The following is a 26,818-nucleotide window of genomic DNA, read 5'->3' as shown; positions in this document are numbered from 1 at the left end:
CAACTGCTATAAAGACAGCACCGCACGATGGACTTACCAGTGGGCGCGGCGAAAGCCTTGGGCGCACAACGCTGACTATGCGTCCGATTCTTCTTGTACAGGTTAGTTACAACAGCACAATACGCAGTGATGATCGTTTTCTTGTTGTACTGCCGCGCCCACATCTGTGCTTGAGTATTGCCTATGAGTGTTTAAATTCGTGTAAGCTTCTCGTTTGTGGGGACATTGAAGAAAATCCGGGACCGACTGTTGATGAAATGTTCGAGTCTATATTGAGTGGCCAGCAAGCAATTAGAGCTGACATCGCTTCATTGAAAGAACGCCTTGAATCCACGGAGACAGCAATACACTGTTTCGAACAGAGTTTAATCAGCTTGGAATGCAGTATGACCGAGGTTCGAGCAAAGACCCATGAAAATGAAGAAACATATGCAGTTGCAACCGCAGCGCATGACCTACTTAAACTTCACCATGAAAAACTGGTTGATTTGGAAAACCGCAGCCGCCGTTCGAATTTGATTGTTTTTGGGATTACCGAAGATCCTAATGAAACGGAAACAACGCTACGGGAGAAGGTTATTGAAGACGTCTTCAAGGATAAGGTGGGGGTAGATTGTGTTTCAGTAGCGAGAATTCACAGACTCGGGAAGAGACCCACAGGAAGGCCCGTCATCGCGTTTTTCCAGGATTACACTGAAAAACAAGCCCTCATGAAGAATGCTCACAAACTGAAAGGATCAGGAATATCCTTGCAAAATGATTACTGCGCAGACACGCTGCGCAAGCGCCGACTACTTTGGAACAGCGCGAAAGAAGAAAAAGATAGCGGCAGAAAGGTCTGGCTTGTTCATGATAAGATTCGCGTTGGCGGCGACTTGTACATTTGGGACGACGTACACAACACACGGAAACTAGTTGCAAAAAGGGATGACACAGAAATGAGACTAGAGCAGGCAGAATAGCAATCACGGTCTTTCCAGTTTCGGCTGCTTTCACTAAATGCCCAAAGCATTGTCAACAAAATAGACAGACTGCAAGATCTTTTATTAGTATACGATCCTCATATATGCGTTATTTCTGAAACCTGGTTGCATGACGGGGTGCAGGATGATGAAATAATTTCGCCAGGTTACCAACTGTTTAGAAGAGATAGATTCTCCCGAGGTGGTGGCGTCGCAGTTATAGCAAAAAATAGTGTTGATATAGGAGAACTAGATCAGATTGATAACCACGAAAGCTTGTTTTTGAATGTCTCTGTCTGGGGTTTTTCATTCATACTATGTTCTGTGTACCGCGCACCAAATGCTGATGATCACTTTATGCAGAAATTATATGATCACCTTTTGAAATTCAGAGGAAAAAACTTAATTATAACTGGTGATTTTAATCTTCCTCAAATAAAATGGAATAACTGGAGCTATGGGCACAGTCCTTCCTGTGATATACTCATTGATATGATGCTAACTTTTAGTCTTGAACAGGTTATTACTGTTTCTACCAGAGGAGACAATATTCTAGACCTCTTATTCCTCAGTGAAATTTTCCATGAAGGAACCGCTGAAATTGATGCAGGCATTTCAGACCACAAATTAATTTCTTTTTCATCAACAATCAACGTGAATAGAAGAAAACAACGCGAACGATTTAAGGTTAGGGACTATGCTAAAGCAGATGATACATCAATTATCGATTACTTAGACCTATACCTAAATGTTGTCCATGATGATGTCGAGCTTTCATGGCAAAAGTTCAGGGACATAGCCTCTTATTGCATTAACAGATTCATTCCACTGAGAAGTGTCAAGAAACCTCCATCAAACCCGTGGATAAACAGAGATATTATCCAAACTAAGCAAAAACTAAAGCGAATGAAGAAACATAGCAGGCAGAGTTTGTCTTCCAAAAAATTGAAAACTGAATTACTAACAAAAGTGAAAGCAGCCCGAGATAAGTTTTTCAGTCATGATCTTGTTGATTTTATTTCACATGCCCCACAGAAGTTTTGGCGTTTTTTAGGTCAATCTAAACAGGCAATTCATAAAATTAAGGTTAATGATGAAATAATTGAAGACGTTTCCAGTATTGCCGAACACTTCAATGATTATTTTTGGAGTGTGTTTTCTGACCTGGATGAATTTGAACATCATAACAATGATAGGTCTTTTGTACATGACATTGTGATTTCCAGGCAAGGTGTTTTGGATATGCTCTTAAAAATTGATGTCAGGAAATCTGCCGGGCCGGATAATATACCAAATGCTTTTTTACGAAGGTATGCGGAACAGATATGCGTTTTTTTAACTGACTTTTTCAAATTATCATTACAATTAGGTGAAATACCATCTGACTGGCGTACCGCAAGAGTTGTTCCAATTCATAAAAAGGGTGACCATCTTACAGTATCGAATTATCGTCCCATTTCTATAACGACCACTTGCAGCAAATTATTAGAGCACATTGTCGCACGCTTTATTCGTCAGTTTTTGACAGACCATAATGTCCTCTCTCCATTTCAACATGGGTTTCGAAAGGGACTGTCGACAACAACTCAACTTGTGTCAGTTGTTCATGAAATCTCTCAGGTGCTTGACACGTCCGGGCAAGTCGATATGCTTTTTTTTTATTTTAGTAAAGCATTCGATAAGGTTCCCCATGGAAAATTACTCCACAAACTAGAGCGCATTGGTCTTCCTACAAATATTATAACATGGATCCAGGCCTACCTCCGCCATAGACAGCAATTTGTTGAAATAAACAAATGTACTTCCAATATCCGTCAGGTAACTTCTGGTGTACCGCAAGGCAGCGTATTAGGACCACTTTTATTTTTGATCTATATTAATGACATAGTCGACGTAATTCCTGATGATGTCCATGTTATTTATTTGCGGATGACTGTGTCATTTTTAGAAAAATTATTTCCAGGAACGACAGCAATTACTTACAGGAATCAGTTAATGCTATCAGTGATTGGTGTGAACTTTGGTGCATGGAAATCAATGTAAACAAAACAGTTTTGCTGCGAGTCACACGGAAAAAAGAACCTAGTGTATTTTCTTATGTACTTAACAACACAATAATATCTGAGGTTGAAAAATACAAGTATTTGGGTCTCACATTCAACAGTAAACTCTCTTGGTCAAACCATATTTCCATTACATGTTCAGCAGCATTGCGCAAATTGTGGTTCTTGAAAAGGAAACTTAGAAATGCACCTGCAAATACCAAAATGTTAGCATACAACACATTTGTCCGTTCCAAACTGGAGTATGCAGCAGTTGTATGGGATCCTCATACTAAAAAGAATATAATGAATTTAGAGCGTGTTCAAAGGAAGGCTATCAGATTCATCTTTAGTAAATATAAAAGAGAGGATTCTCCGTCTTTAATAATGCTTGCAAATAAAATCAGTACGCTGGAAAACAGGCGGAAGATAAGTCGTCTCCAATTTTTACATAACATTATAAATGGAAAAAGCGCACTTCAGCTGCCTCATTGCGTAAAACCTCTAAGTTCACGCCAGACAAGACACAGACATAACCTTTCACTTACGCCAATATTTTCTAAAACAAAATCCCATATGAATAGTTTTTTTCCGCGTACTATACATGAATGGAATTCTATACCTGTCGATGTATTGCAGTCACAAAACTTTGCAGAAGAGCTGGAAAAACATCTTTCTTCCATAAACTAACTGAAACAAAACCAGTGTTCACAATCTGTTATGTTTTCCTAACTCCTTCACTTTGTGATGCCTTTTTTTTCCCCAGAAACAGTTCTGTTGTTCTGAGTAAAAATTGCCCGCCTGTTTGTTATTTCACAAGTGCCACTCTTCATGTTTTGTTCGTTATTGTGCTGGTGCCAGAGCGTATTCATTGAGTAACACTGCTACACCCAGCATTATTTTTCGTTAGTGTTTATTGTTGTTTTGCATCGTCACACTTTTTACTGTATTGCCCCTCCTGCTAGGGCCAGTTTATTGGCCTGCAGTATCAATAAATAAATAAATAATAAATAAATAAAATAAATTCCCGAGTAGCTGTCACCTGAGCTTGTCGCTGTACCTGAAGGAAAGAAGAGCCAAGACTCTCTCCGAAATGCTAGACCTTGCCGATCAATTTCTAGAAGCTCAAGGAGGAACGAATCTGACCAAGATTAAGAATACGAATTCGGAGAGCGCAGGAAAAACCTACAGCCGCGATGGCCGATTTAGCCCAAAGGCTCCACCAAAGTGCTACCTGTGCAACAAGACAGGCCACTACACGTATAATTGTCGCAACAGCGCTACGAACAGTAGCCCAACAGCTTGTTTTAAGTGTGGACAGAAGGGGCACAGAGCCGCGGCTTGTCCGAACCCAAGCAAGCCCATTCCCCAGGTATCGTGCGGACGGGCCTCCTCAGATGACCACCTGGAGGAAGATGAACATGGCTTCGTAGAACTGAAGAACGGCAAGAAGGTACTAGTCGCGAACGTCGTTGTGAACGCGCTACCGGAAGCAGAAATGAACAGAATGCCTGTCCAGAAAGAGAAGGTAGGAGAAAAAACAATTACAGTGCTGCGAGACACGGCAAGCAGCGCTGTAATAATAAGACGAAAATTAGTGAGAGATAAGGATCTCACTGAAAGGGCCTTGTGCGGCTAGTGGACGGCTCGTTTCAGCACTTGCCGGAAGCTGAAGTACATGTGCGGTCTCCCTACTACAGTGGGAAACTAACTGCACTGTTGTCACGAGTGAGTGCGAGACGCCGCGGCAAGAAGTCAAACCGCCAAAGAAACCACGGCACGCAGCGGACGAAACCGACATAGGCACTGGGAGGGAACGGAGCAGACGGTGCAAAGTGCGCGCGTCTGCGCGGAAGCAATAATCGTTTACGTGGAGACGGAGGAAAAGCAGACGGCGTGGGCGCACAGCTCCGGAGACCGCAAGTGCGTGTGAATCCACGGCCGCGAAGATACATGGGCGCAACGCACCCGCGGGGAGAGGAGAACGGTATGCAACGGCCTCCCCTCCGTGCGGCCACCCCGAGTTGAGACAAAGGGACTCGCGCTTTGACGCCGGTGTAGGAAACACGCACCGAGGCTGCCCTCCTGGGCCGACGCAACCCCGGCAACGATCCGGACCGTCGAGACGCTCCTTCGGCTAAGCTCCGGAGGCCCCGGCGAGGTCTCCTCTGGCGACATTCCTCACCACCAACCACTTTGAGTACCGATTGGACTGTTTTCATTATTCTACATTGACTCAAAAGACTCTAATTAGAACTATTTGGCGTTATTCTTACCACCACCTGCGCGTGGAAACTCTGACTGATTTGTGCATGCTTATCGATGTGATGTAAACCACCTTTTTATTATTCAGTTTTGCAGTTGATGTGCATTGTTTGATTAAATCTTGTTTTTGGAGACGTACACCTCTCTGGTTCTGACTCACGTTCTCGACAGATAGTGACAAAATTAATGGCGAGCCTGCCAGGATCCACTTTCGTCATTCTGTCTTAACGTTAATGTCAACACGCTTGTGTTCGTGCTAAAACCAGAGAGATGGACCTCCACAATGAGAGCCGAAAAGCTCGGGTTCACGAAAGAGGAGACGATGTCTCTTTATGAAGAAGAGAAAACGAGATACAAAGAGGAAAGGGAGTCGGCGCAAAAGGAGGCACTTGAAGCTGAAGAGAGAGCTAAGCGAATGGCAGAATTAGAAGAAAAGAGAATGGCACAGGAGAAAGAAGTGCTCGAGCTCAAGTTGCGTCTTGCTAACGCTAGTGTTGAAGCCGTACCAGAGGCGACAGGATTTGCGTCGGGTGCTACGGCCCGACGACCAACAGCTGTGTGTCCAAGGAAGCTGATGGCTCCTTTTGACAATAAGCATGACGATTTGGATGCCTATTTGCATCGCTTTGTGAGAACAGCAGTAGGACAAAGATGGGATAAGAGCGAGTGGGCAACAGCTTTAAGCCTTTGTCTGGTGGGCGAGGCCTTAACAGCTTTCGGGAGAATGCCCGCATCAGAGTCGACAGACTACGATAAGGTGAAGAAAACGCTGCTACAAAGGTTCCGCTTAACCGCAGAAGGTTTCCGTGAAAGGTTTCGAGGTGGCGAACCCAATGATGCGGAAACAGCTAAGCAGTTCGCATCGAGATTGTCGAACTACTTTGAACGATGGCTGGAAATGGCCGAGGTAGAAAAATCGTACGAAGGGGTGAAAGACCTCATGGTTGGAGAGCAGTTTTTGTCCTGCTGTCACCCAAGGTTGGCCGTATTCGTAAAAGAGAGGAAGGTGAAGACAGTGGAAGATTATACAGAGTATTCAGATCAGTTCATGGAGGCTCAAGGCCACATAAACCTAGGCAAGGTTAAAAAAGACGTCGGGAGAAGTTGCGATGCAGACGCGGTAAAATGAGGAGTGCAAAGTGGCACATTTAAGCAGCCCTTGAGGTGTTTCTTGTGCAACCGCATTGGACACCGCGCCACGGACTGTAGGGTTGGAGGAAGCAGAGGGCAGGCACAGTTAATCTGCCAAAACTGCAGCAAAAGAGGCCACCGAGTAGAGGAATGCCGATTTCGGATGCAAGAGAAGGCCGCGTGTGTCGTTCATCCCAGAAAAGCTGACATGAGCGCAGAGGATACCTGAAAGACGGACACAAAGGCCGAACGTGAGATGACGGAAGGTCAAACAGCCAGGCACGAAGCTGTCGGCGAGCTGTCGATGCCTGTAGTCGAGGGCGGAATTCATGGCCAGCGCATCACCGTGTTGAGAGACAGTGGCACAAACACGGTCCTAGTTAGAAGGAGCCTGGTTGGAAAAAAGGAGCTTACTGGTCGGCTGGCGTCAGTCTTGCTGGTAGAAAGCACGATTCGCTACCTCCCGGAGGCAATGATTTGCATTTCTACCCCGTACTATTCGGGACCAGTCGTGGCAAAATGCCTAGATGAGCCCCTGTATGACTTGGTGCTGGGAAACATCACGGGCATAAGAAAGGTTGACGATCCCGATGCCGATTGGAAGCCCAGTATGGAACAAGGCGCAGGCCCGGAGGGGAGAAGTGAAGAGGAAACACTTGTAAAGACCCGTGCGAACGTAGTTCCGCGCGAAGGCAACGGCGATTTAGAGCCCGCGGAAGGAAAAAGGGAAGAAACACCCATGATTTCGTCAGCTGTACAGACCAGAGCAGGAAAAGCAGCGCAGGGAAAGACAACCAAACTGAAAGTACCTGCGGCGGAGCTCCTGAAAGTGACTCCCGAGAGTTTAGCGCAGGAGCAGAGAAACGACTCTTCACTTGCGGATTGTTTCAAGAAGGTAGGGGAAATACTAAGAAGAAATGCCGAACTACATTTCAGTTTCTCATCCAAGACGGCCTGTTGTACAGAAAATGTACCTTCAGCTCAGGAAGGGAAGTCCTGCAGTTGGTGATACCGAAAGAATTGCGACCAGCTGTCATGTGTCTAGGCCATGATTCGATAATGGCTGGCCACCAAGGTGCGAAGAACACGGTCAACAGAATAAATGAGGAATTCTACTGGCCAGGCGTCCAAAGCGACGTGAAGCGGTATGTCAGATCATGCGACATATGCCAAAGGACGATACCGAAAGGAAAAGTCGGGAAAGCGCCACTTGGAACTATGCCTACCATTGAAATGCCACTCCAGAGAGTGGCAGTCGATATCATTGGACCTATAACCCCCTCCTCGAAGAAAGGAAATCGCTACGTCGTCACACTGGTAGACATGGCGACAAGGTAACCAGATGCCATTGCGCTCAAAACTATTGACACAATTGAAGTCGCAGAAGCGCTCCTAGAGATGATCTCGCGCTACGGAGTGCCGAAAGAAATGCTCACAGACCGGGGATCAAATTTCACATCAGGCCTGATGAAAGAAGTTAGTCGACTCATGTCATTGAAGCAGCTGCTGACAACCCCATACCACCCGATGTGTAATGGCTTGGTTGAACGTTTCAACGGGACAATCAAGCACATGATGAAAAAAATGTGCCAAGAAAGACCCGCTGATTGGGATCGTTACCTCCCAGCACTGCTATTTGCATATCGCGAAGTCCCGCAGTCAAATCTGGGCTTGTCGCCATTTGAAATGCTGTACGGTAGAGCCGTCAGAGGACCACTTACCATCCTTCGAGAGCTTTGGTCAAATAACAAATTGGAAACCGATCAGAAGACCACGCACACTTACGTGCTGGAACTGAGAGAGAGGTTGGAGGAAATCTGCGAGATTGCACACCGCAACCTTGATGCTTCCAAGGAGAGGTACAAGAAATTTTATAACCGAAAGTCGGTGAATCGACAGCTGAGGCCAGGAGAAAGGGCCTTGATTCTGCTGCCGAGTGACAAGGACAAGCTCACTATGCAGTGGAAGAGTCCATTTCCAGTAACAGGAAAGAAGAGTGAAGTAGACTACGAGCTGCTAGTGAGCGGAAAGAAGAAGATCTTCCACATAAATATGCTCAAGAGATATGAAGAGAGGACTGCTAATGCCGACCAGATGATCTCCTGCATGGTCATCAGTGAGGAGTCGGATGCAGGGGAAGTGCCCACTTTCAATTCAAGGAAGACAACGGGACCACGGGACCAGAGGACGCGGTGCTTAACCCCACCCTAGATGCAGAACAGACGGCGCAACTCAAATGTCTCCTCGAGCGGTACGGCACTGTTTTCTCAGACCTGCCCGGAAAGACGAAGATTATTGCGTGCAAGCTGCGCCTGACCACCGAGCAGCCCGTACACGTCAGGCAGTACCCTTTGCCACTGATAGCACATAAATCAGTTGAGAAAGAAGTAGAGGAAATGCTTAGACTGGGCATAAATGAGCGCACGGAGTCCGCCTATAACTCACCCCTCATAGTCGTCAAGAAGACAGATGGCTCCAATCGACTATGTGTCGATTTCAGGCGGCTCAACAGCGTCTTAATCCCTGACAGCGAGCCCATTCCAAGAATCAATGTGGTGTTTGCAAGCGTCGCACAAAAGAAATATTTCTCAAAGTTCGACCTCGCGAAAGGGTATTGGCAGATACCTATGGAGGAAAGTTCCAAAGAAAAAACAGCCTTTTCATGTGCTAACGGCCTATTTCAGTTTCGATTCATGCCATTTGGCCTGAAGACTGCAGCGGCCACGTTCACAAAGCTAATGAGACAGGTACTGGGTGGTCTTCACCAGGTGCACCACTACATAGACGACATTCTGGTTGCCATAGACACTTGGGAGGAACATTTGATGGCACTCGAAACCCTGTTTGAGAGACTTCGTGAGGCAAACCTGACGGTGAAGCCCACAAAGTGCAAGGTCGGATTTGAATCGGTGTCCTTTCTCGGACACGAGATAGGGATGGGGCGGATAGCGACGAACCCCGATATTGTAGAAAAAATACAGGCGGCACCAAGGCCAACCACCAAGAAACAGGTGCAGTCCTTTTTGGGGTTGACTGGATTCTACAGGGAATTCATTCCGCATTATGCAGACATGGCTCTCCCACTGGTAGAGACGACAAAGAAAGGGGCGCCAAATACAGTAAACTGGAGTGACCGGCACCAGGAAGCATTCAACAAACTGAAAGAAAGCATGGCGCAACCGCCCGTCTTGCTGGCCCCTAATGTCAACAAGCAATTTGTTTTACGCACAGACGCGTCAGGGACAGCTCTGGGCGCAGTGCTGATGCAGGAGGAAGATGGCATACTTCACCCTGTCGCTTATGCTAGCAAGAAGCTTAGCTTATGCGAACAAAACTACTCGACTGTAGAAAAGGAGTGTTTAGCACTTGTGTGGGCAATAAAGAAGTTTCATTTGTACCTGTATGGAACGCATTTTAGAGTGCAAGCAGATCACCAGCCCCTACAGTGCCTGACAAAAACCAAATGGTCGAACGGAAGATTGATGAGATGGAGTTTAACCCTCCAGGAGTACGAGTTTCATGTCGAATACATAAAAGGAAGAGAAAACTTGGGAGCAGACTTCCTTAGTGTATCAGATAGCAGCTTATCAGCCCGAGAACGGCGGGCCGCATCTTTCCCTCCCTCGTTCCCCTTCCCCTCTTTCGTTTCGTGGCCTTTAAAAAGGAGAGGAATAAACTGCCGAGAGGCTTTTTTCTTCGTCGGCACAGCACCTTGCTGCAATGTGTGCCTATTCCCTTTAGACGTACGATACATGGTGTCAGAAGTGCCGAAGCCCCGCCAATATGGATATTGTCAAGCCTCCAGAGCTGCTACAGTTCTCCGGAAACCTACGAAGAAACTGGCACACGTTCAAGCAAAAACTGGAGCTTTTCTTCACGGCTACGCCCACTACACCGCCCAGATCGGAAGCCGCCAAGACGGCAATCCTTCTCAGCGCCGCGGGTGAAGAGGCTCTCGACGTCTATAACAGCTTCTCCTTCGAAGCAGGTGAGAGCAAGGAAGACTACCAGACAGTGCAGCGCAAGTTTGAGGCGTACTGTGTGGATGAAGGAAACGAAGTTTACGAAAGACACGTTTTTTGCCTCCGCATGCAGGATGAAGGAGAGCCTTTTGAGCAATATCTGCGGCAGTTAAAGAAACAGGCGAAGCTATGCAATTTCGGCACGCTCGAAGAATCTATGATAAGAGATCAGGTTGTTTTCGGAACTAACAATCCGAAGATAAGGGAGAAAATGCTACGAGAAAAGGACCTAACCTTACAGAAGGCGGAGCAGATGTGCAAAGCGGCCGAGGTCTCGGCGCGGCAAAATGCTGCTTGGTCGAATGACACCCTACAAGTAGACTACGCCCACAAACGGGAGCATGACCGGAAACCTTTTCGATGTCGACAATGCAACAGGGCTCATGCGCAAGGAGACTGCCCGGCGTATGGAAAGATATGTTATGCTTGCAAGAAGCCGAATCATTTTGCGGTATGCTGCAGGCGCCGCCAGAGCAGACAGGTAGATGAAGTAAAAGAAGATAAGATGGAGGACGGGTTCGATATTTTAGATATCGGAGTGTGCGGAATCAGCGACGGGGCCGGTGCAGACTGGACGGTCAGCGGAAACATACGCGGCAAAGAAATTAGATTCAAAGTTGACACAGGCTCACAAGCAAACATAGTTCCTGTAACTCTTTACCGTCGTTTGAAAAACACCGCGAGCCTCCAGAAAAGCACTGCAGTGCTGAAGGCGTACAACGGCAGTGCTATCAAGCATGTCGGAGTGGATAGAGAGATCTTTGTTCTCAACGGTGTGGCACACGTTGTGACCTTCTTCGTGGTCAAGAAGGGTCGGCAGGCCATACTAGGGCTGCAGACATGTCAGCAGTTTGGGCTAGTGCCGAAAGCTGTGGATTCGGTGGAATGGAATGAGACAGCACCGGAGAAAGCCTTTCCAGACTTGTTCCAGGGTACGGGGTGTGTTGGACGGCAGTACCGGATGGTCCTGCAGGCGGATGCTGTCCCAGTAGTGCATCCAGCACGAAGAGTACCTTTGGCCCTCCGGGACCCTCTTCGACAAGAACTGGAGCGCATGGAAAAGGCTGCCACTATCAAAAAGGTGGATGAGCCCACAGAATGGGTAAGCCCTTTGGTGATAGCGCGTAAGAAAGATGGAGCGCTTCGTGTCTGCATGGATCCAAGGGAAATCAACAAGAACATCAAACGCGAGCACTATCCAATGCCAACAAGGGAAGAGATTGAGGCAGAGCTGTCGGGTGCAAAGTTTTTTTCCCGGCTAGACGCAAATGCAGGTTTCCATCAAATCCCATTAGACGAAGCTACATCGCGGGTGTGTACTTTTGCGACACCATTTGGGCGTTACCGATTTTTGCGTCTTCCTTTTGGAATTTCATCAGCGAGCGAAGTTTTCCAGAAAACGCTAACTGAAATCTTCGAGGGACTGGAAGGCGTCCGCATATACATTGATGATATTCTAGTGTAGGGTGACAGTGAGAAGCAGCATAACGAGCGCCTCCATGCCGTGCTAACGCGGGCAGCACAGGCGGGCTTGACGTTTAACAGGCAGAAATGCGTGTTTGGGTTGAAAGAAATTGCGTTCTTGGGCGACGTAATAGGTGAGCAAGGCGTTCGTCCCGGTCGCAACTTAGTTGAAAGCGTCCTATCGCTGCCGGCGCCGCAAGATAGGCATTCAGTGCGCAGAAAGATGGGCGTTGTTAACTACTTTCGCAAGTACGTCCCGTCACTGAGTGATAAGACAGTCTTACTGCGGACACTCTTAAAAGAAAACGTCATGTTTGAATGGACGGCGGCGCATCAGCGTGAATGGAGAGAAATTTGCGACGCACTGACAAACCCTCCATTACTCGCGCTTTTTGATGAAGCAAAGGAAACCAAGATCACTGCGGACGCTTCGGGGACTGGTTTGGGCGCTGCACTACTGCAGCGATATGGCAGTGACTGGCGACCAGTGTCGTACGCATCAAGGACCCTAACAGATAGCGAAACCCGCTATTCGCAAATTGAAAAGGAAACGCTTGCGGTAGTGTTCGCATGCGAAAAGTTCCATCATTTTGTTTATGGCCGCAGGGTACTGATCGAAACTGACCATAGGCCCTTGCTTGCAATTTCCCAAAAGAACATTGCACACATGCCTCCGCGATTGCAGCGTTTTTTTATTAGGCTGCTACAATATGATCATACGTTGCAGTTCGTTCCTGGCAAAGACTTGCTGCTGGCGGACATGTTGTCACGTGCACCGGTGCCAACGCAGGCGTCGAGTGCCTCATCGGAAGCAGACTGCGACATCCATGCCTTACAGGTCGTCTCCAGCATCGTAAGCACGCCAATGAAAGAGCGTCTGGAAAAGGAAATCAGGGATGACCCGTACTTAAGCGAGGTAAGACAGCGAATTTCACAAGGGGCTGCCATTGACGGTGAACTGAAGCCGTTTGCCAGAGAGCTGTCTGTGGTAGAAGGAATACTGCTCAAGGGCTCTAAAGTTGTCATACCTAAATCTATGAGAGCAGAAATTCTTCAGAGGATTCACGAGGGGCACCTTGGACTAAATAAATGCAAAGCCAGAGCGCGGAGATTGGTATTCTGGCCTGCGCTCAACAGTGCCATTGACGGGTTCGTGCGAGTGTGCAGTACTTGCCAAAAGTATGCGTACAACCAGCAGAGGGAATCCTTGCTCATGCAGCCCACCCCGGATAGGCCATGGTACCGCGTAGGAATTGACCTCTGCCAGTTTGGGGGAGCCGCTTATGTCGTAGTGTACGATGCCCACTCAAATTTCCCTGAAGTAGAGAAGCTAAGAGGCACAGCGGCAAAAGAGGTCATAGCCAAGATATCGGCCATTTTCTCACGGTACGGCATCCCGGTGCAAGTGTGGACTGACAACGGGCCCCAGTTTTCATCGCGAGAATTTCGTTTGTTTGCGCAGAAGTACGACTTCCAGCACATCACATCGAGTCCAGAATTCCCAAGGTCAAATGGGCTTGCGGAAAAGGGGGTTCAGATAATTAAGCGCATCCTTAACCCTTTGAGGGTCAAATTATTTTGAACAAAACTTTCCCAAGTGGTCAAATTAGTTTATTGCGGATCTTGAATGTACAAAATGTATAAAATCTGGAATAAATAGTAAAAAAAAAATTTGGAACAGTACTTTGGTGTCAGCATCACTCACAACTGGAAAATGTTCAATAGAATTTCAAAGTGTGGTACTCCTTAAAGCACGGCTTTAAAGGAGCTGTGTACACCACCTAGACTACTAAGACTGCCTACAGCATCCTCGCCAGCAGCAGGAGAAAGGGGTTCCGCGGAGTTCGTTCCTGTGCTGCTGATGCTTGTTTTTCTCTTCACCCACTGCGTCGACGCTTTTGTCTTCACTCCACACTTTGCTTTGTGCGGCAGTGATTTCCTCAGCCTTTGCCCACTCGACGGCTGTGGTGAGTGTCAAGTCCTTTTTGGCTAGAAGCTTTTCCCTCAACGTCTTACTAGATGTGCCGTACACTATTTGGACTCGCGGAGAAAGGCGTACAAATAATCAAGAGGCTACTAAAGAAGGCAGGATCATCAAAGGAGGAGTTTTGGCTTGGCCTCCTCAACTATCGTGCGTCTCTGCTGGAAGACGGTGTCTCACCATCCAAGTATCTCATGGGTCGCGACAGCAGAACGCCGCTCCCGGACCCCTGCTCGGATTCAGCTCAGCAGCTCTCAAAACCTCGAAAACATAAGCAGGATACGAACAAAGGACAGCAGCTCCCGCCATTACAGCCTGGAGACAGCGTTCGGATTAGGTCTGGAAGCAAGTAGGGCACAAAAGCTATAGTTTTAGATCTTGTGGCCCCCCGATCATACAGAGTAATAACAGAGGATGGAAGCGAATTTAGAAGGAACCGTCATGACTTGCGAAAAACGAGAGAGATTTGCAACCCAACATCACAACAGCTTCATCCTACAGGACGCAGCGCTGGAGACGTGGAAAGTCGCCCAGTGTTGCAGAGAGCGACAAGACCCCAACAGGCCCTCATGCGTGTTGACACTCCGTTATCGAGTGCAAGATCAACAGCCCCAGCAAGGGAGCTGTGTACACCACCTAGACTACTAAGACCGCCTACAGCATCCTTGCCAGCAGCAGGAGAAAGGGGTTCCGCGGAGTTCGTTCCTCTCACACCCCCTAGACCAGCTGGAGCGTTCGGGGCAACCGAACCAAGCGTGTCGCCCAAGCAACAAACAGGAGAGCGGCCAGCGGTGCAACCTCAAGGGGGAGCAGCAGAGACTGCTACAGAACACACTACATCCTCTGGACCGACTAGAGTGGTTGGTGCAGAACTAAGACGGTCCTCAAGACTCAGAAGGCCTCCCCGCCGGTTGGCCCACCAGAATTAAGGCGCCCCGTCCTGCATATCACCCGCTCCCTATTGTGAAGGACTTACTCTGTAGTCACCTTCTCAATGTTTAAAGAAAAGAGGATGTATCGGTGACCGCTAAAACTGTACGGTGCACGCCAGCCAGTCTGGCAACGTGCTCGGGCACTTCCGGTGAGCGGGCAATAAACGGCAGTTGTTTCATGGCTACCGCACGTGTCGGTCTCTTGTATACACACGCACAGCGCCTTATCACAGACTGCACACATAAAACGCGTGTCTGCTCTCCTCTTGGTCCGGCGAGTTGTGTTGGCACACACATGGCATCTTCTCTGCGTGCGGCTGCCTTGGGCAGAGGTCTGAGGCACCCTCTCTGGGAAGTGGCGCGCTGTCAGTCGCAGCGGGTTGTCCGTCGTTCGTCTTCCGCGCCTTGGTCGTTGGATTTCGGTTTGGTATTTTTCCAATATTTGGGTAGCGACTTTCTTTCTGAACACAGCCAGCTTTACCGGGGTGCCAGTTCTCTCGCGGTAGAGAATAAATGCGTTCAGCAGTATCATGTCGAGCAGGTGAAAAAAGAACTTCTTGTTCCACTTCAGAGTTCACTGAAGCTTAGCTGCATGTCGACTCTGTCGACGAGTCCCATTTTTTTCGTGTATTCAAGTACACATGCAGGCTTTTTCTTTTTTTCTCCGGTCGCTCTGTCCACCTTATCAGACTCCTGCATCTCCGGTCCATGCATCGTTGTCAACATAGTGACTTCGCGCTTGTCGCACCATTTCAAGGCAAGCAGAGTGTTTGTGTGAAAGCTTTGAGTTTCACCCTTCTTCAACTTCTTTTTGAAAGAGGGTAGGCCCTTGCTATTGATACGCACAGTTCCGCATGCATTTGTGTTGTTGCTGTGCAGAAATTCAAAGAGCACTGGGCTTGTGTACCAATTGTCCACAAAAAGAGAGTGTCCTTTTCCAAGGAAGTCCGCCAGAAGGTCAGCAACAACAGCACCCGCATAACCAAGCTCCTTTCTTTTGGCCAGGCTAACTGTAGCTCCGGTATAAACTAGAAATCTAAGTACATACCCGGTTTTCACATCACACATCATGAACATCTTCACTCCGAACCGGTGTCTTTTGGATGGTATGTACTGCCGGAATGAAAGGCGGCCTCTCCAAGGCATCAGAGATTCATCAATGCATAAATCTTGGTACGGAAGAAAAAATCGGTCAAATTTTTCCTGAATGGCCTCCATGACCGGTCTGATGGCCCTTAGGCGATCGGATTGCTCCGTTATTGAACTGAAGTGCAGGACGCGCAGCAGAAGAGCAAAACGGTTCACAGTAAAAATCTCCCGAAAAAAAGGGGTCACCAGCATCGGGTCTGTCGACCAATAGTCCCGCAGGGTGTTCTTCCGCACGAGGCCCATAAGCAGTACTATTGCCAAAAAGCAGTAAAGCTCCGGGAGGTCCACGACAGCCCAGGCTCTGAGCCGCGATGCGCCGGAGTGACATGCGCCTGCTTTATCATTCCCATACTTGTTTGTTTCGGTGACGATGAGCGACACAAGTTCTTCATCGAAAAACAATTGGAAGTAATCCAATTAACTTGCTTCTGGCGGGAGCAGAGAGGCCGCAACCTGCCCTGATTGCGAGTCGTCAAAGGTGAAAAGAGATGGCGAAAAATCACCTGTGTCCCACTGGGTGTCGTCGCGTCTTGCCCGCTTTCGAGATGTTGCGGCTGCGCTGAGGTCGGAGGTCGAACTTGTTGAATGCAGTTCGTCATCCGAAGATGAGCTGTCCTCTTCCGATGAAAAACTGTCTTCTGATTCCGACTCGGTGAGTGGAGCAAAATCAGGATCGGAAGAGTCATCGCTGTCGGGAAAAGATGTTTCGCGCGGCTCCGTTGCGATTTCACGGCGATTCCGAAACCGGGGAGGCGCGTTGCCGCAGAGAGCGAGAATATCTCGCGAGCAACGGTGATAAGCAAGCTAAGAGCAGCACCAATAAAGATAGAAATCAACTTCCGCAGCCTCAGCAAGATAGTGCTGACAAAAAGAAAACTCAAATTTCGCGCGACTCCGTTGCGATCACGCGGCGAAACCAAAACTACAAAAGGGGCGTTGCCGCAGTCTGTGCCGCGCTAAAGCTAGAAATCAGTTCTGCTTATCTCCGTAAGAAGGCAGCACAAAATTCAAACACTTGTAAGTCCTAAGAGGTGGCAGCCCCTCCCAGTGAGCACGCATCGTCCTTTTGGCGCAAAATTTCAAACGGAGAATCGAAACCGTACCCGTACGGCAAAGACCTTGCGGGACAGAAAAGCGCCGCCGTACATATACGGCAAAAACCTTCAAAGGGTTAAGAAGATGAATGAGTCACGCGGTGACTTTTGGTTGGGTCTTTTAGCCTATCGTTCTTCTCCCTTAGAAGATGGCCGCTCTCCGGGCGAACTGCTGCAAGGCCGACGCCTCCGCACTTCCCTGCCTGAATACAACGAGGATTCCAGTGTCCCAGTGCGAAAGCATTGCCAATCTTCGAGGGGAAAGGTACTGCCACCTCTCAAAGAGGGCAGTTCAGTTCGTGTGCACGGCGACAACTGGTCACGCACAGCAACAGTAATCGAGAAAGCAGCACCGAGGTCGTACGTGGTGAAGACTGAGAACCAGCGGCTCTTGAGGCGAAACAGGCAACACTTGCTGCACATTCCCGGAGGCAATGAAAGTATGCACAGAGATCAGGACGTCGACAGCCTGGGAAAACAGTGTCTCAGCAACAAAGACCGGGATATCGACCGCCCGGGAGGACACGCACATACAGACCGACAAAACATGGTGCATCCGACGCACGCGGCTCAGGAGACAGGCCGGGACGTCGACATCTCGCAAGAACAATCTCCACGGCACAGACAGAACATCGAAGATCCAAAAGCAGCTACGCATGAAAACGATCTCACCTCGTCAGGTCCGCGGAAATCAACCAGGCAACGTGCGCGCGGAACCTCGACGACTTCACTATGACTGCAGTTTCCGCCAAATATCGTAGTTTGTCTTTTTGTTTTGTTTTTTTTTTATATACAGAAGAGAAGATGTATCAGATAGCAGCTTATCAGCCCGAGAACGGCGGGCCGCATCTTTCCCTCCCTCGTTCCCCTTCCCCTCTTTCGTTTCGTGGCCTTTAAAAAGGAGAGGAATAAACTGCCGAGAGGCTTTTTTCTTCGTCGGCACAGCACCTTGCTGCAATGTGTGCCTATTCCCTTTAGACATACGATACACTTAGTAGGCTGAACTAGGGTTGGCTTTCAGCGTGCGTGGCATGCTTGTGTACCCGCAGAAAAGAAATATCGATGTGTGTACGTGCTTTGCTATGCTTTGTGTGTATATTGTATGAACAATGCGGTTTCCTGTGACTTTTGTGTGTCCGTGTTTGTGCATATTACGCGAGTGAGCAGTTTTCCTCGTGGGAAAACTCTTAAATGGGGGGGTACTTATCACCAGTGAGTGCGAGACGCCGCGGCAAGAAGTCAAACCGCCAAAGAAACCACGGCACGCAGCGGACGAAACCGACATAGACACTGGGAGGGAACGGAGCAGACGGTGCAAAGTGCGCGCATCTGCGCGGAAGCAATAATCGTTTACGTGGAGACGGAGGAAAAGCAGACGGCGTGGGCGCACAGCTCCGGAGACCGCAAGTGCGTGTGAATCCACGGCCGCGAAGATACATGGGCGCAACGCACCCGCGGGGAGAGGAGAACGGTATGCAACGGCCTCCCCTCCGTGCGGCCGCCCCGAGTTGAGACAAAGGGACTCGCGCTTTGACGCCGGTGTAGGAAACACGCACCGAGGCTGCCCTCCTGGGCCGACGCAACCCCGGCAACGATCCGGACCGTCGAGACGCTCCTTCGGCTACGCTCCGGAGGCCCCGGCGAGGTCTCCTCTAGCGACATTCCTCACCAACAACAACTTTGAGTACCGATTGGACTGTTTTCATTATTCTACATTGACTCAAAAGACTCTAATTAGAACTATTTGGCGTTATTCTTACCACCACCTGCGCGTGGAAACTCTGACTGATTTGTGCATGCTTATCGATGTGATGTAAACCACCTTTTTATTATTCAGTTTTGCAGTTGATGTGCATTGTTTGATTAAATCTTGTTTTTGGAGACGTACACCTCTCTGGTTCTGACTCACGTTCTCGACAGATAGTGACAACTGTGCATGGAGCGCCCCATATATGACCTCACATTGGGTAACGTAAAAGGGGCAAAATTTCCCAAGGGCCCAGAAAGTAGCCACGAGATGGAGAAATCCGAATCCTGCTCTTCGGAATGGCGCAGTGATCGCCAAGCGAAAAGGAAGTGGCGAAGGAAGCGTGAGCGGGCTAGCTCAAACAAAGGAGCAGTCAAGCATGAAGAACGGAAGGGTCCCGCGGAGGAACATTCCGAGGAAGAAAAAACGTTTCCACAGGAAGGGACGGGCCCTGCAGCAGAAAGCTGCGCGAAGCCGAAAAAAAGGCCGCGGAATGGTCACAAGGAAGCAGCGAAATACAAAATAAAGACAGCTCTAGAGAACAAGGTGTCTGAAACTCCGGCTAAGCTCTGCTTAGGGCAGGTTGTGGACATGTTCATCGTGCTTTTGTGCATATTGCTTCAGCTGCCTTTCGATCACACAGGAAAATTCTGGAATGTGACCAAGAGGGTATTCACACCAGCCAATATTGTGAGCCTGTGTGTTTTGACGCAGGTGCCCCGAAATCCATCGATTGCCTTGCTTGTGTGTGCACACCTTAGCACACAATCCTTTTCCGAGTCGGCAAATTTATCTAGAGGATTAAGGTGGGGCGAAACCGAAGCCCATGTTGACCGAGAAAAAGACCCGTGAGTCAAAGAGACTCTTGTGAACTGTGAAGGTCCTCACGCGCGCATTACGAAAGCGCAAGTAGGAAATGTACCTGAAAGTATAGGCGCAAACATGCCTTGAACTTGAATGCCCCGTTTGTGTTGTGTTAATGTGATGCCGAGTTGCGGCATGTGTTGAAGTACATTTTGACTATTGTCAAGTGCCATGTATGTAAGAACATGATTGAATGTGTGTATTTTGGCATTCGCCATTGAAATTGTGAGCGCAAACATGTGCACACGAATTTTGTGTTTTGTGAATATTGTTGCACAATATTCTTAAAGGAAGGGGCAGTGTCACAAAATTCGGCGCATTTTAAAAAAAACCGGCACTGCGCCTAAGCAATCGCACCCGTGCGCGGTAAGGTAAAACAAAAAAACAGCGGGGAAGAACCCCCGGAGAGCGCGTAAACCGTGCGTGGGCTTTCCACTCAGCTCGCCGGCAGGGCGCCAAAGTAAACATAGACACGCGTGGCGTCGATTTTTCTCGAATGTCGGAGAAGTTTTTGCTCGTTGTCGACGGAAAGGGGGTGACCTTGACCACACCAAAGTGATACCCTCTCCCCTTCGCTCCTGCATCGATGACTCAGCGTGCTGCGAATGACCTAGATTGTTCTAGAAGGTGGTCTCCGCGCTCCACCAATGGGGTCGCGCGCCCGGAGCAAGGAGGAGGAGTTTGTGCAGTTGAAGCTGCGTGTATGTGCACGCCTTCCCTGGCGCGAAGAACAAACAGACGCGGACTGTGCCTATAAATGAAGGCTTCAACCGTTGTCTGTTAGCCCGAGCCGCCGTTCAAGCTTCCGAGAAGCGCGCCTGCTCGACTCCCGGGAGAACACCACTCGCCCAGCCAAGGCAACGTGCGCCAACCTGCAGGACGGCCCCGTCGAGCTCCTCAGGTCGTCGGACTGTCGCAGTGCCCGGTGAACAAATTGTGCTTTATTTGTCTCTCTCTGTGTTAGTGCACTTTCGGTGCAAATACTCTATTGAATTGTTAACTCTCTCAATTGTTACATTGCACGAGTTACATTGTATTTGTAAATCACTTCATATGTGCTTGTACGAGTGATTGGGAAATCCTTTGTATCATCTCTTGGCTGTATAAACTGTTTTGTTTTCTGAACCTTTGGCTCCGACCCATTCTCTGACTTGCGACCGGCGAAAGCCGGGCACCAAACCACCAACCCCCTTGTCACTTGGTAGCTGACCTCCGGCTCAGCTTGCCACGCTGAGTCGAGGGCATCTCCTTCGTAACCACACGCTCTAAGGTTGTCTGGGAGCGCACGCAAAAGTGCGCGAAGGGGTGACACCCGCTACCTCTGATCCTCGGTGAGGACTGGTTTGAAGCTGCCCGTGCCGAACTCGTCGTGAAGCCACCCAAGCTGACAGAAACGATCACCAGCCGAGCACCAGCTCCATCCTGCTCTGTAATGAAAAAGTGTTCCCGAGAATGTCAAATGCTGTATTGCCGCACACAATGACCCGGTCCCCGTTTGCTCCAACTCACTTCACCCCTGGAGGCTTACAGCTCAAGGCTCTCCCAGATGTGAACCAGCCGCCGTGGCTTTCACTGGCATGTCATGAAATAGCAGTTCAGGACAACAGCATCGATGAAAAGACAGCCAAGCCACCAACTGTGCAGGCAGCTCAGCATTGGAAGAGGTGAGTCCCATCCTACATGAAACATGGATAGGCAAACAGCTAAACAAACAATCAGCTGTCGTCCAAAATGTCCTTCAGCAATACATAAAGCTTTTTGCCTCCGACAACAATGATTTTGGCCTCAACAAGGAAGCTGAACATGCCATCGATCTTGCCCCTAGAGCCGTTCCATACAGCCGACAACCATACCATTATGCTGCTGATGATAGAGCATTCATTTAGCAGCAAACGAATGAGCTCTTAAAAAGAGGCATTACTGTGCGATCCACACGCCCTTGGACCTTTCCTGCAGTCGTGGTTTCAAGGGGCACCAAAAAGCGGCTCTGTGTAAATTGCATCCCTCTCAATAAGCAGACTGTCAGCATTGCCCAGCCGCTGCCCCGTGCCGAAGATATTATGGACGATATCGCTGGCTGCTCCCTCTTGGAAAGTGCATACCTGAAATTCGCGTACTGGTAAATTCGCTTACGAGAGGAAGATCAGCCTAAGACGTCATTCGTAACCCATCATGGCACCTTTCAGTGGACTAAGATGCCGACTGGTCTTAAGAACGCCCCTGCAAATTTTCAGAAAGTCATGCAAAACATCTTTCGACAGCTGAGGCCGCAACATGCAAAGTGTGGTGTCCGAGTATATTTCGATGATGTCCTTCTATTTAGCACCAACTTCGCCGAGTTCGTGGACCTGCTATAGGAAGTCCTTGCGCTACTGCTGAGAAGTGGCTTCTAAGTCACACTTGCCAAATGCCAGTTTGCAGTATCGTCGTTGACATTCTTGGGTTGCCTTCTCTCCCAGGAAAGCAAACAACCAAACCCTGTGAAAGTCTAAGCATCTTTGAAGATGGCCCCGCCAACGAATGCCAAATCCGTACTGTCCTGGCTACAGACAGCAAGTTTTACAAAAGATTCCTACCTAACTTTGCCCAAGTTTCAGCGCCTCTTCAGGAAATTATCAGAACTGGAACCTTCAAATGGACTGCAGCATTTGAGGCCCTTCAAAAAGCATTAACATCAGCCCCCAGGCTTGGTCATTTTGACCCTGGCACCCCAACTACAGTGACAACGGATGCCTCTGCTGTGGCACTCGGTGCTGTGCTCTCATAATGACAAGGTGCTACCGATGTTGTCATCGAATACACCAGCAAAGTGCTCTCTGCTCCCGAAAAGAACCTACACAGCAATGTGTAGGAGTGTCTGGCAGTTTACTGGGACATCTGTTTGAAGTTCCACCCTTACCATGTCAACCGGAAGTTTTGCCTCTCGAAGGATAACTGGGCTGTGGCTAGCCTTACCACCAACATTAAGCCCTCACGCCAGTTGACTAGCACGCTGATGGACCTTGTAGAATTTGATTTTACGGTTCAACACAAGCCAGGGAAACAGAATGCTGCCGCTGACATGCTCTCCCGCCTTTCCTGTGCCACCTTATGGTGTCTTCGACTGGTCGCTCCCACGATCCGGTTAGGATCTGGCAGAGTAAGAGCCGCTCTCGCTCTGAGCGCATAGAGAGACTAGTCAAGCCGAATGGTCAGCGAGTTTTTAAAGCGGAAGCGCAGAAGGCAAAAGGGGGACATAACTTCCGGAACCACTACGCGGCACCGCTACTGATGTCAGCAGTAGCCGCACGTAAGGTCCCTTGATTACCTTTAGCCGCACGTGGCCGCACACAGTTTGTATCGCGGTCGCCGCTTAGCCTGTATCGATCGCTACCCCGGGTTTCCGTCCCACGGGACGCTCATTTTTCGAGCATCGCCTTCTGGATAGCACTGTCAGGCTGTCGTCCTTGTCTGAGCTGCTGCTGGAATTGCTGTTGTCATGTAACAGCAACACAGACCGCGTTCCTAGCGTAGTTATCCGGCGGCTCTTGGACATTTTGCCTCACACAGCGCGGCACCCGCAAAACACAACACAGCAAGGACATTACTACTGAGTCAAAAAAACCCACACTTGTTTCTGCCTACGCGCAGCGGACGCCGAGGCCTCGCTCCGCTTTCGCGAAGTGGCGGAAGTGGCTCTGTCACGTGGACTCATCTCGGAGCCGCTCCGACTTTTTTCTCAGAGCGCCTCAGAGCGCTCTGAGCTGGAGGCGAGCGCTCAGAAAGAACCAGCCGAATGTAGTCAGAGCGGCCGGTTTTGACCAGCCGAATGTGCGGTTGCCTCTCAGAGCGCTCTAGAGCGATCTAAAGCGACCAGTCGAAGACACCATTAGACTCCATGACAACACTGCGTCAACTTCAACAGGAAGACCAGGAGTGCTCGTCCACACACCAAAAGCTGTTATCCGACAGTGAAGAGACTTATACCATCCTCATTGTGAATGACATTCTTTACCACTGTATGCCTTCCAACTTGCATGCAATTGTTGTACCCTGCAAGCTACGCCAGTCAGTTCTAGAAATGGCTCACGATAACAGCGGCCATGTGGACATAAAGCATATGCTTAAAAAGCTACAAGACCGCTACAGGTGGCCACAGATGAACTCTACTGTAAATCAATGTTCAGGGCTTTCAGATATGCAAACGCCGGAAGTCCCGCTTACTGCTGCTGCCGACCTCGTCGTCATATGCAACCCCCGCGATGGCTCGACGACTATGAGGAGTATATGACAATTCGGAATTTTTTTTAAAAGGGGCAGGATGTGAGGACTGCACACCTTGACCAGTGCCAATAATGTTGTGCCATCTATCGTAACGGCAACCATCTAGGCCTGTAGTAACACATTCTATTAGTAGATGACACGCGTGTGCAAGCCTTGAGGCCAAGTGGTTCCTTTGTTTTAGACAGTTTTGCTGTGTGTCCTCAGCCCAAATGGACCAATGTACGACGCCTAATTAAAGTTACTTTTCCTCAGACCTCGGCCCAACTGGCACGCCTCGCATCCCATGCACCTCGCGCTACCAACACCTTTCTCAGGGTAATCAGCCAGAATCTTGTTGCTTTGTACACAAAAGGATGGCTAGTAAAACATATTGACAAATGGCATCACGGGCCAATGCTATTCTTTGTGGATCGAGTTCTTGTGATTTCTCAAATTTCGCCTCCTAGTGAATGTCTTTTGGCATAAGTCACATTGGAAGGGCTTTTCGCCCTTATGGGTTTTAACATGACTCGCAAAGCCTGAACGATCTATAAATGCCATGGGGCACAGCTCACACTGAAATGGCTTTTCACCCGTGTGGATACGAATGTGAGCCACCAGGCTATTCCTCAATGCAAAGCTCATACCACAATGCTCACAATAATAAGGACGTTCACCAGTGTGAATGCGTAGGTGTACCACCAGGTTACTTTTTTCTACAAAGCTGCTACCACAGTGGTCACAATGGTAAGGACGTTCACCAGTGTGAGTGCGTAAGTGGCGTACCAGGCTGGATTTTACAGAAAAGTTGTCTCCACAGTGCTCACAATGGTAAGGACGCTCGCCTGTATGAGTGCGCCGGTGTTTTATCAGGACGTTGCGTTGTGCAAAGCTGCTGCCACACTGGTCACAATGGTATGGGCGGTCACCGGTATGGACCCGGAGATGTGCCACTAGCTGTGCTCTCTTTTTGAATACTTTGCTGCAGCGGGGGCAATCGTGTAGCTTCTTTCCTGGGGGTCTACCGCACCAGCGCTTACACATGCCAGGAGGATATTCCATTGGATGGGGAGAATCTTGCACCGGAGCTGCACTGTGTCCAGTTTGCATGACGACTGAACCTGCGTTTTAAATGCAGAGAGGTTTCAATAAAATACAAGGGCCACAAAGCAGAGCAATTTCAATTAATACAAGAACCTAAAATCCCCAATTCACTTCGAGCAAGAGATAAAAGATCACTGCAGATCAGCTAATCTGGCAAAACTCGAGCTCTCTTGTGCAATAGTGTACTGCATCAATAGAGCACACAGCTCTTCAGAAACACTGGGCAAGCAATTTTTTTCAAACATCTTCACATTGTAATAACAAAATTCTCTCTCAAAGTTAACTGAAAGTCCATACCACCATCATGAATCGAAATCCATACACAATGAAATACAGAGGTGCAGAGCAGCATTCATGATGATTATTGATGTTGATTAAGGGTTTTTTATGCCACAACGGCATCTACGGCCAAAGAGCACCATGGCACAAGGTATTTTCGACTCCTCAAGGTGTGGTCAAAGACCCATTTTTCCAAGCATTTCACCCTAGATAAACCGAGCACCAGGCTAGGCAAAAGCTTGTACCCATTGTATCACCAATGGGTACCCGGCAGCACCGGGGATCGAACCCCGCATCTCCCGAATGCGAAGCGGATGCTCAACCACGTGGCCACCGCTTAGTATTGAAAGAAAAGAAAAAAACTTTAGTCACAGTACCCACCCCATACACCTAAATATCAGCTCCTCTTAGAAACTGCTCAAAACAGAATGGAAGATGTCAGAGTGCAGGCTGAATACACAAACGCGCGAATACAGTTTTGAAAGTCAGTAATGCTACGCTCATCACGAAGGAACGTCAGTCATTAGTGAGCAACCACAGGCAATCGAGGGTGCTCTTCAGCAATGCAAGGGGAACTCCCATAAACCAGTGATCAGCAGCAAATAAAATACTGCGTAGAATTCACCACACAAAACTGACAGCATAGTTTTTGCAAGAGCCGGTCTTCACAAAGCCCCAACCAGGAGAAAAAGCATGAGTGCAAAGTGGTGGTGTCACACTGAGTGACCCAAGCAAAAATTTTCAGACTCAACAGTGCACACCATAAGAGTCAAAAATCGATGTGCCAAACACTCCTGAACCAGGCGGGCAATTATTTCAAGGCGGTCAGTGAAAAACACAATACAGAAGAAATGAAAACATCATTTTGCACACTGCTGGAGCACAAGGGCAAGTTCCAGCTGCTTGTTTTTTTTTTTCTCAATTCTACAAGTCACAAATTTACTTCACCAAGCGACATACAACATCTTACTAACACAAGCAGAGACTTTCTTGCAGCAATATGCAATATTTCCTGAATATTATAAGCATCCTGAAACATGCGCTAATTTCACCCATTGCCTTCTGGAATGCCCACCGGCCATTCAGTCTTCTCGCCTCCCCTCTTCACCCTTTTTTTCGTGAAGTGCTTGGCTTGCCTTGGATAGCTGCAAGACCAGCTCGTGCACACTCCCTTCTCGGCACTTGATATTGATTAACCGAATATTGTGACTTCAATACTACTACTACTAAGTGCATATGACAAGAGTACCCAGGTCGAAGGCTCCCCTTGATTGCTGTACCACCTGAGCAGTATGAGCAGCAACACGGCAGCACGTGCCCAATAGCCTCGAACCCTACTTGCAGCGAAACGGGGTGGCTGCTTTCAGAAACAAAGTGGAAAGGGAGGTGGATTCCTGCATTTATTAGAAGCAGGTGACTCAGCAGAACCCTTTCCACAAAGTTGCGAAATGTGGCCGCTGTGCATCGCTACTAGCTGGGTTTGATGCTACCTGCCACGCGCTGCCCTGTTACTGCTCATATTGCTCGTGACAGTACATGT

At 48.7% G+C, this 26,818-nt stretch overlaps 1 protein-coding gene across 2 annotated transcripts in view; it reads right to left on the bottom strand.

Annotated features, from left to right (window-relative positions):
- LOC144103907 (uncharacterized) overlaps positions 1-26,818 on the bottom strand; it is a 48,944-nt gene that overhangs the window by 19,959 nt on the left and 2,167 nt on the right. The window contains exons 2-3 of one of the 2 annotated variants that reach the window (XM_077636621.1): positions 24,682-25,016; positions 17,838-21,080 (exon numbers count right to left, since the gene is read on the bottom strand). In XM_077636621.1, coding sequence (XP_077492747.1) covers positions 21,051-21,080; positions 24,682-25,016 — 365 coding nt within the window. In that variant the 3' untranslated portion in view covers positions 17,838-21,050. Of the gene's footprint in view, positions 1-17,837; positions 21,081-24,681; positions 25,017-26,818 lie in introns of those variants that run through there. The other variant, XM_077636620.1, reaches the window with a different exon arrangement.

This window comes from Amblyomma americanum, chromosome 9 (assembly GCF_052857255.1).
Source record: "Amblyomma americanum isolate KBUSLIRL-KWMA chromosome 9, ASM5285725v1, whole genome shotgun sequence".
In the NCBI taxonomy this organism is placed as follows: domain Eukaryota; kingdom Metazoa; phylum Arthropoda; class Arachnida; order Ixodida; family Ixodidae; genus Amblyomma; species Amblyomma americanum.
Note: the sequence above shows the minus strand (reverse complement) of the source record. Positions and strands in the feature narration are given on the sequence as shown.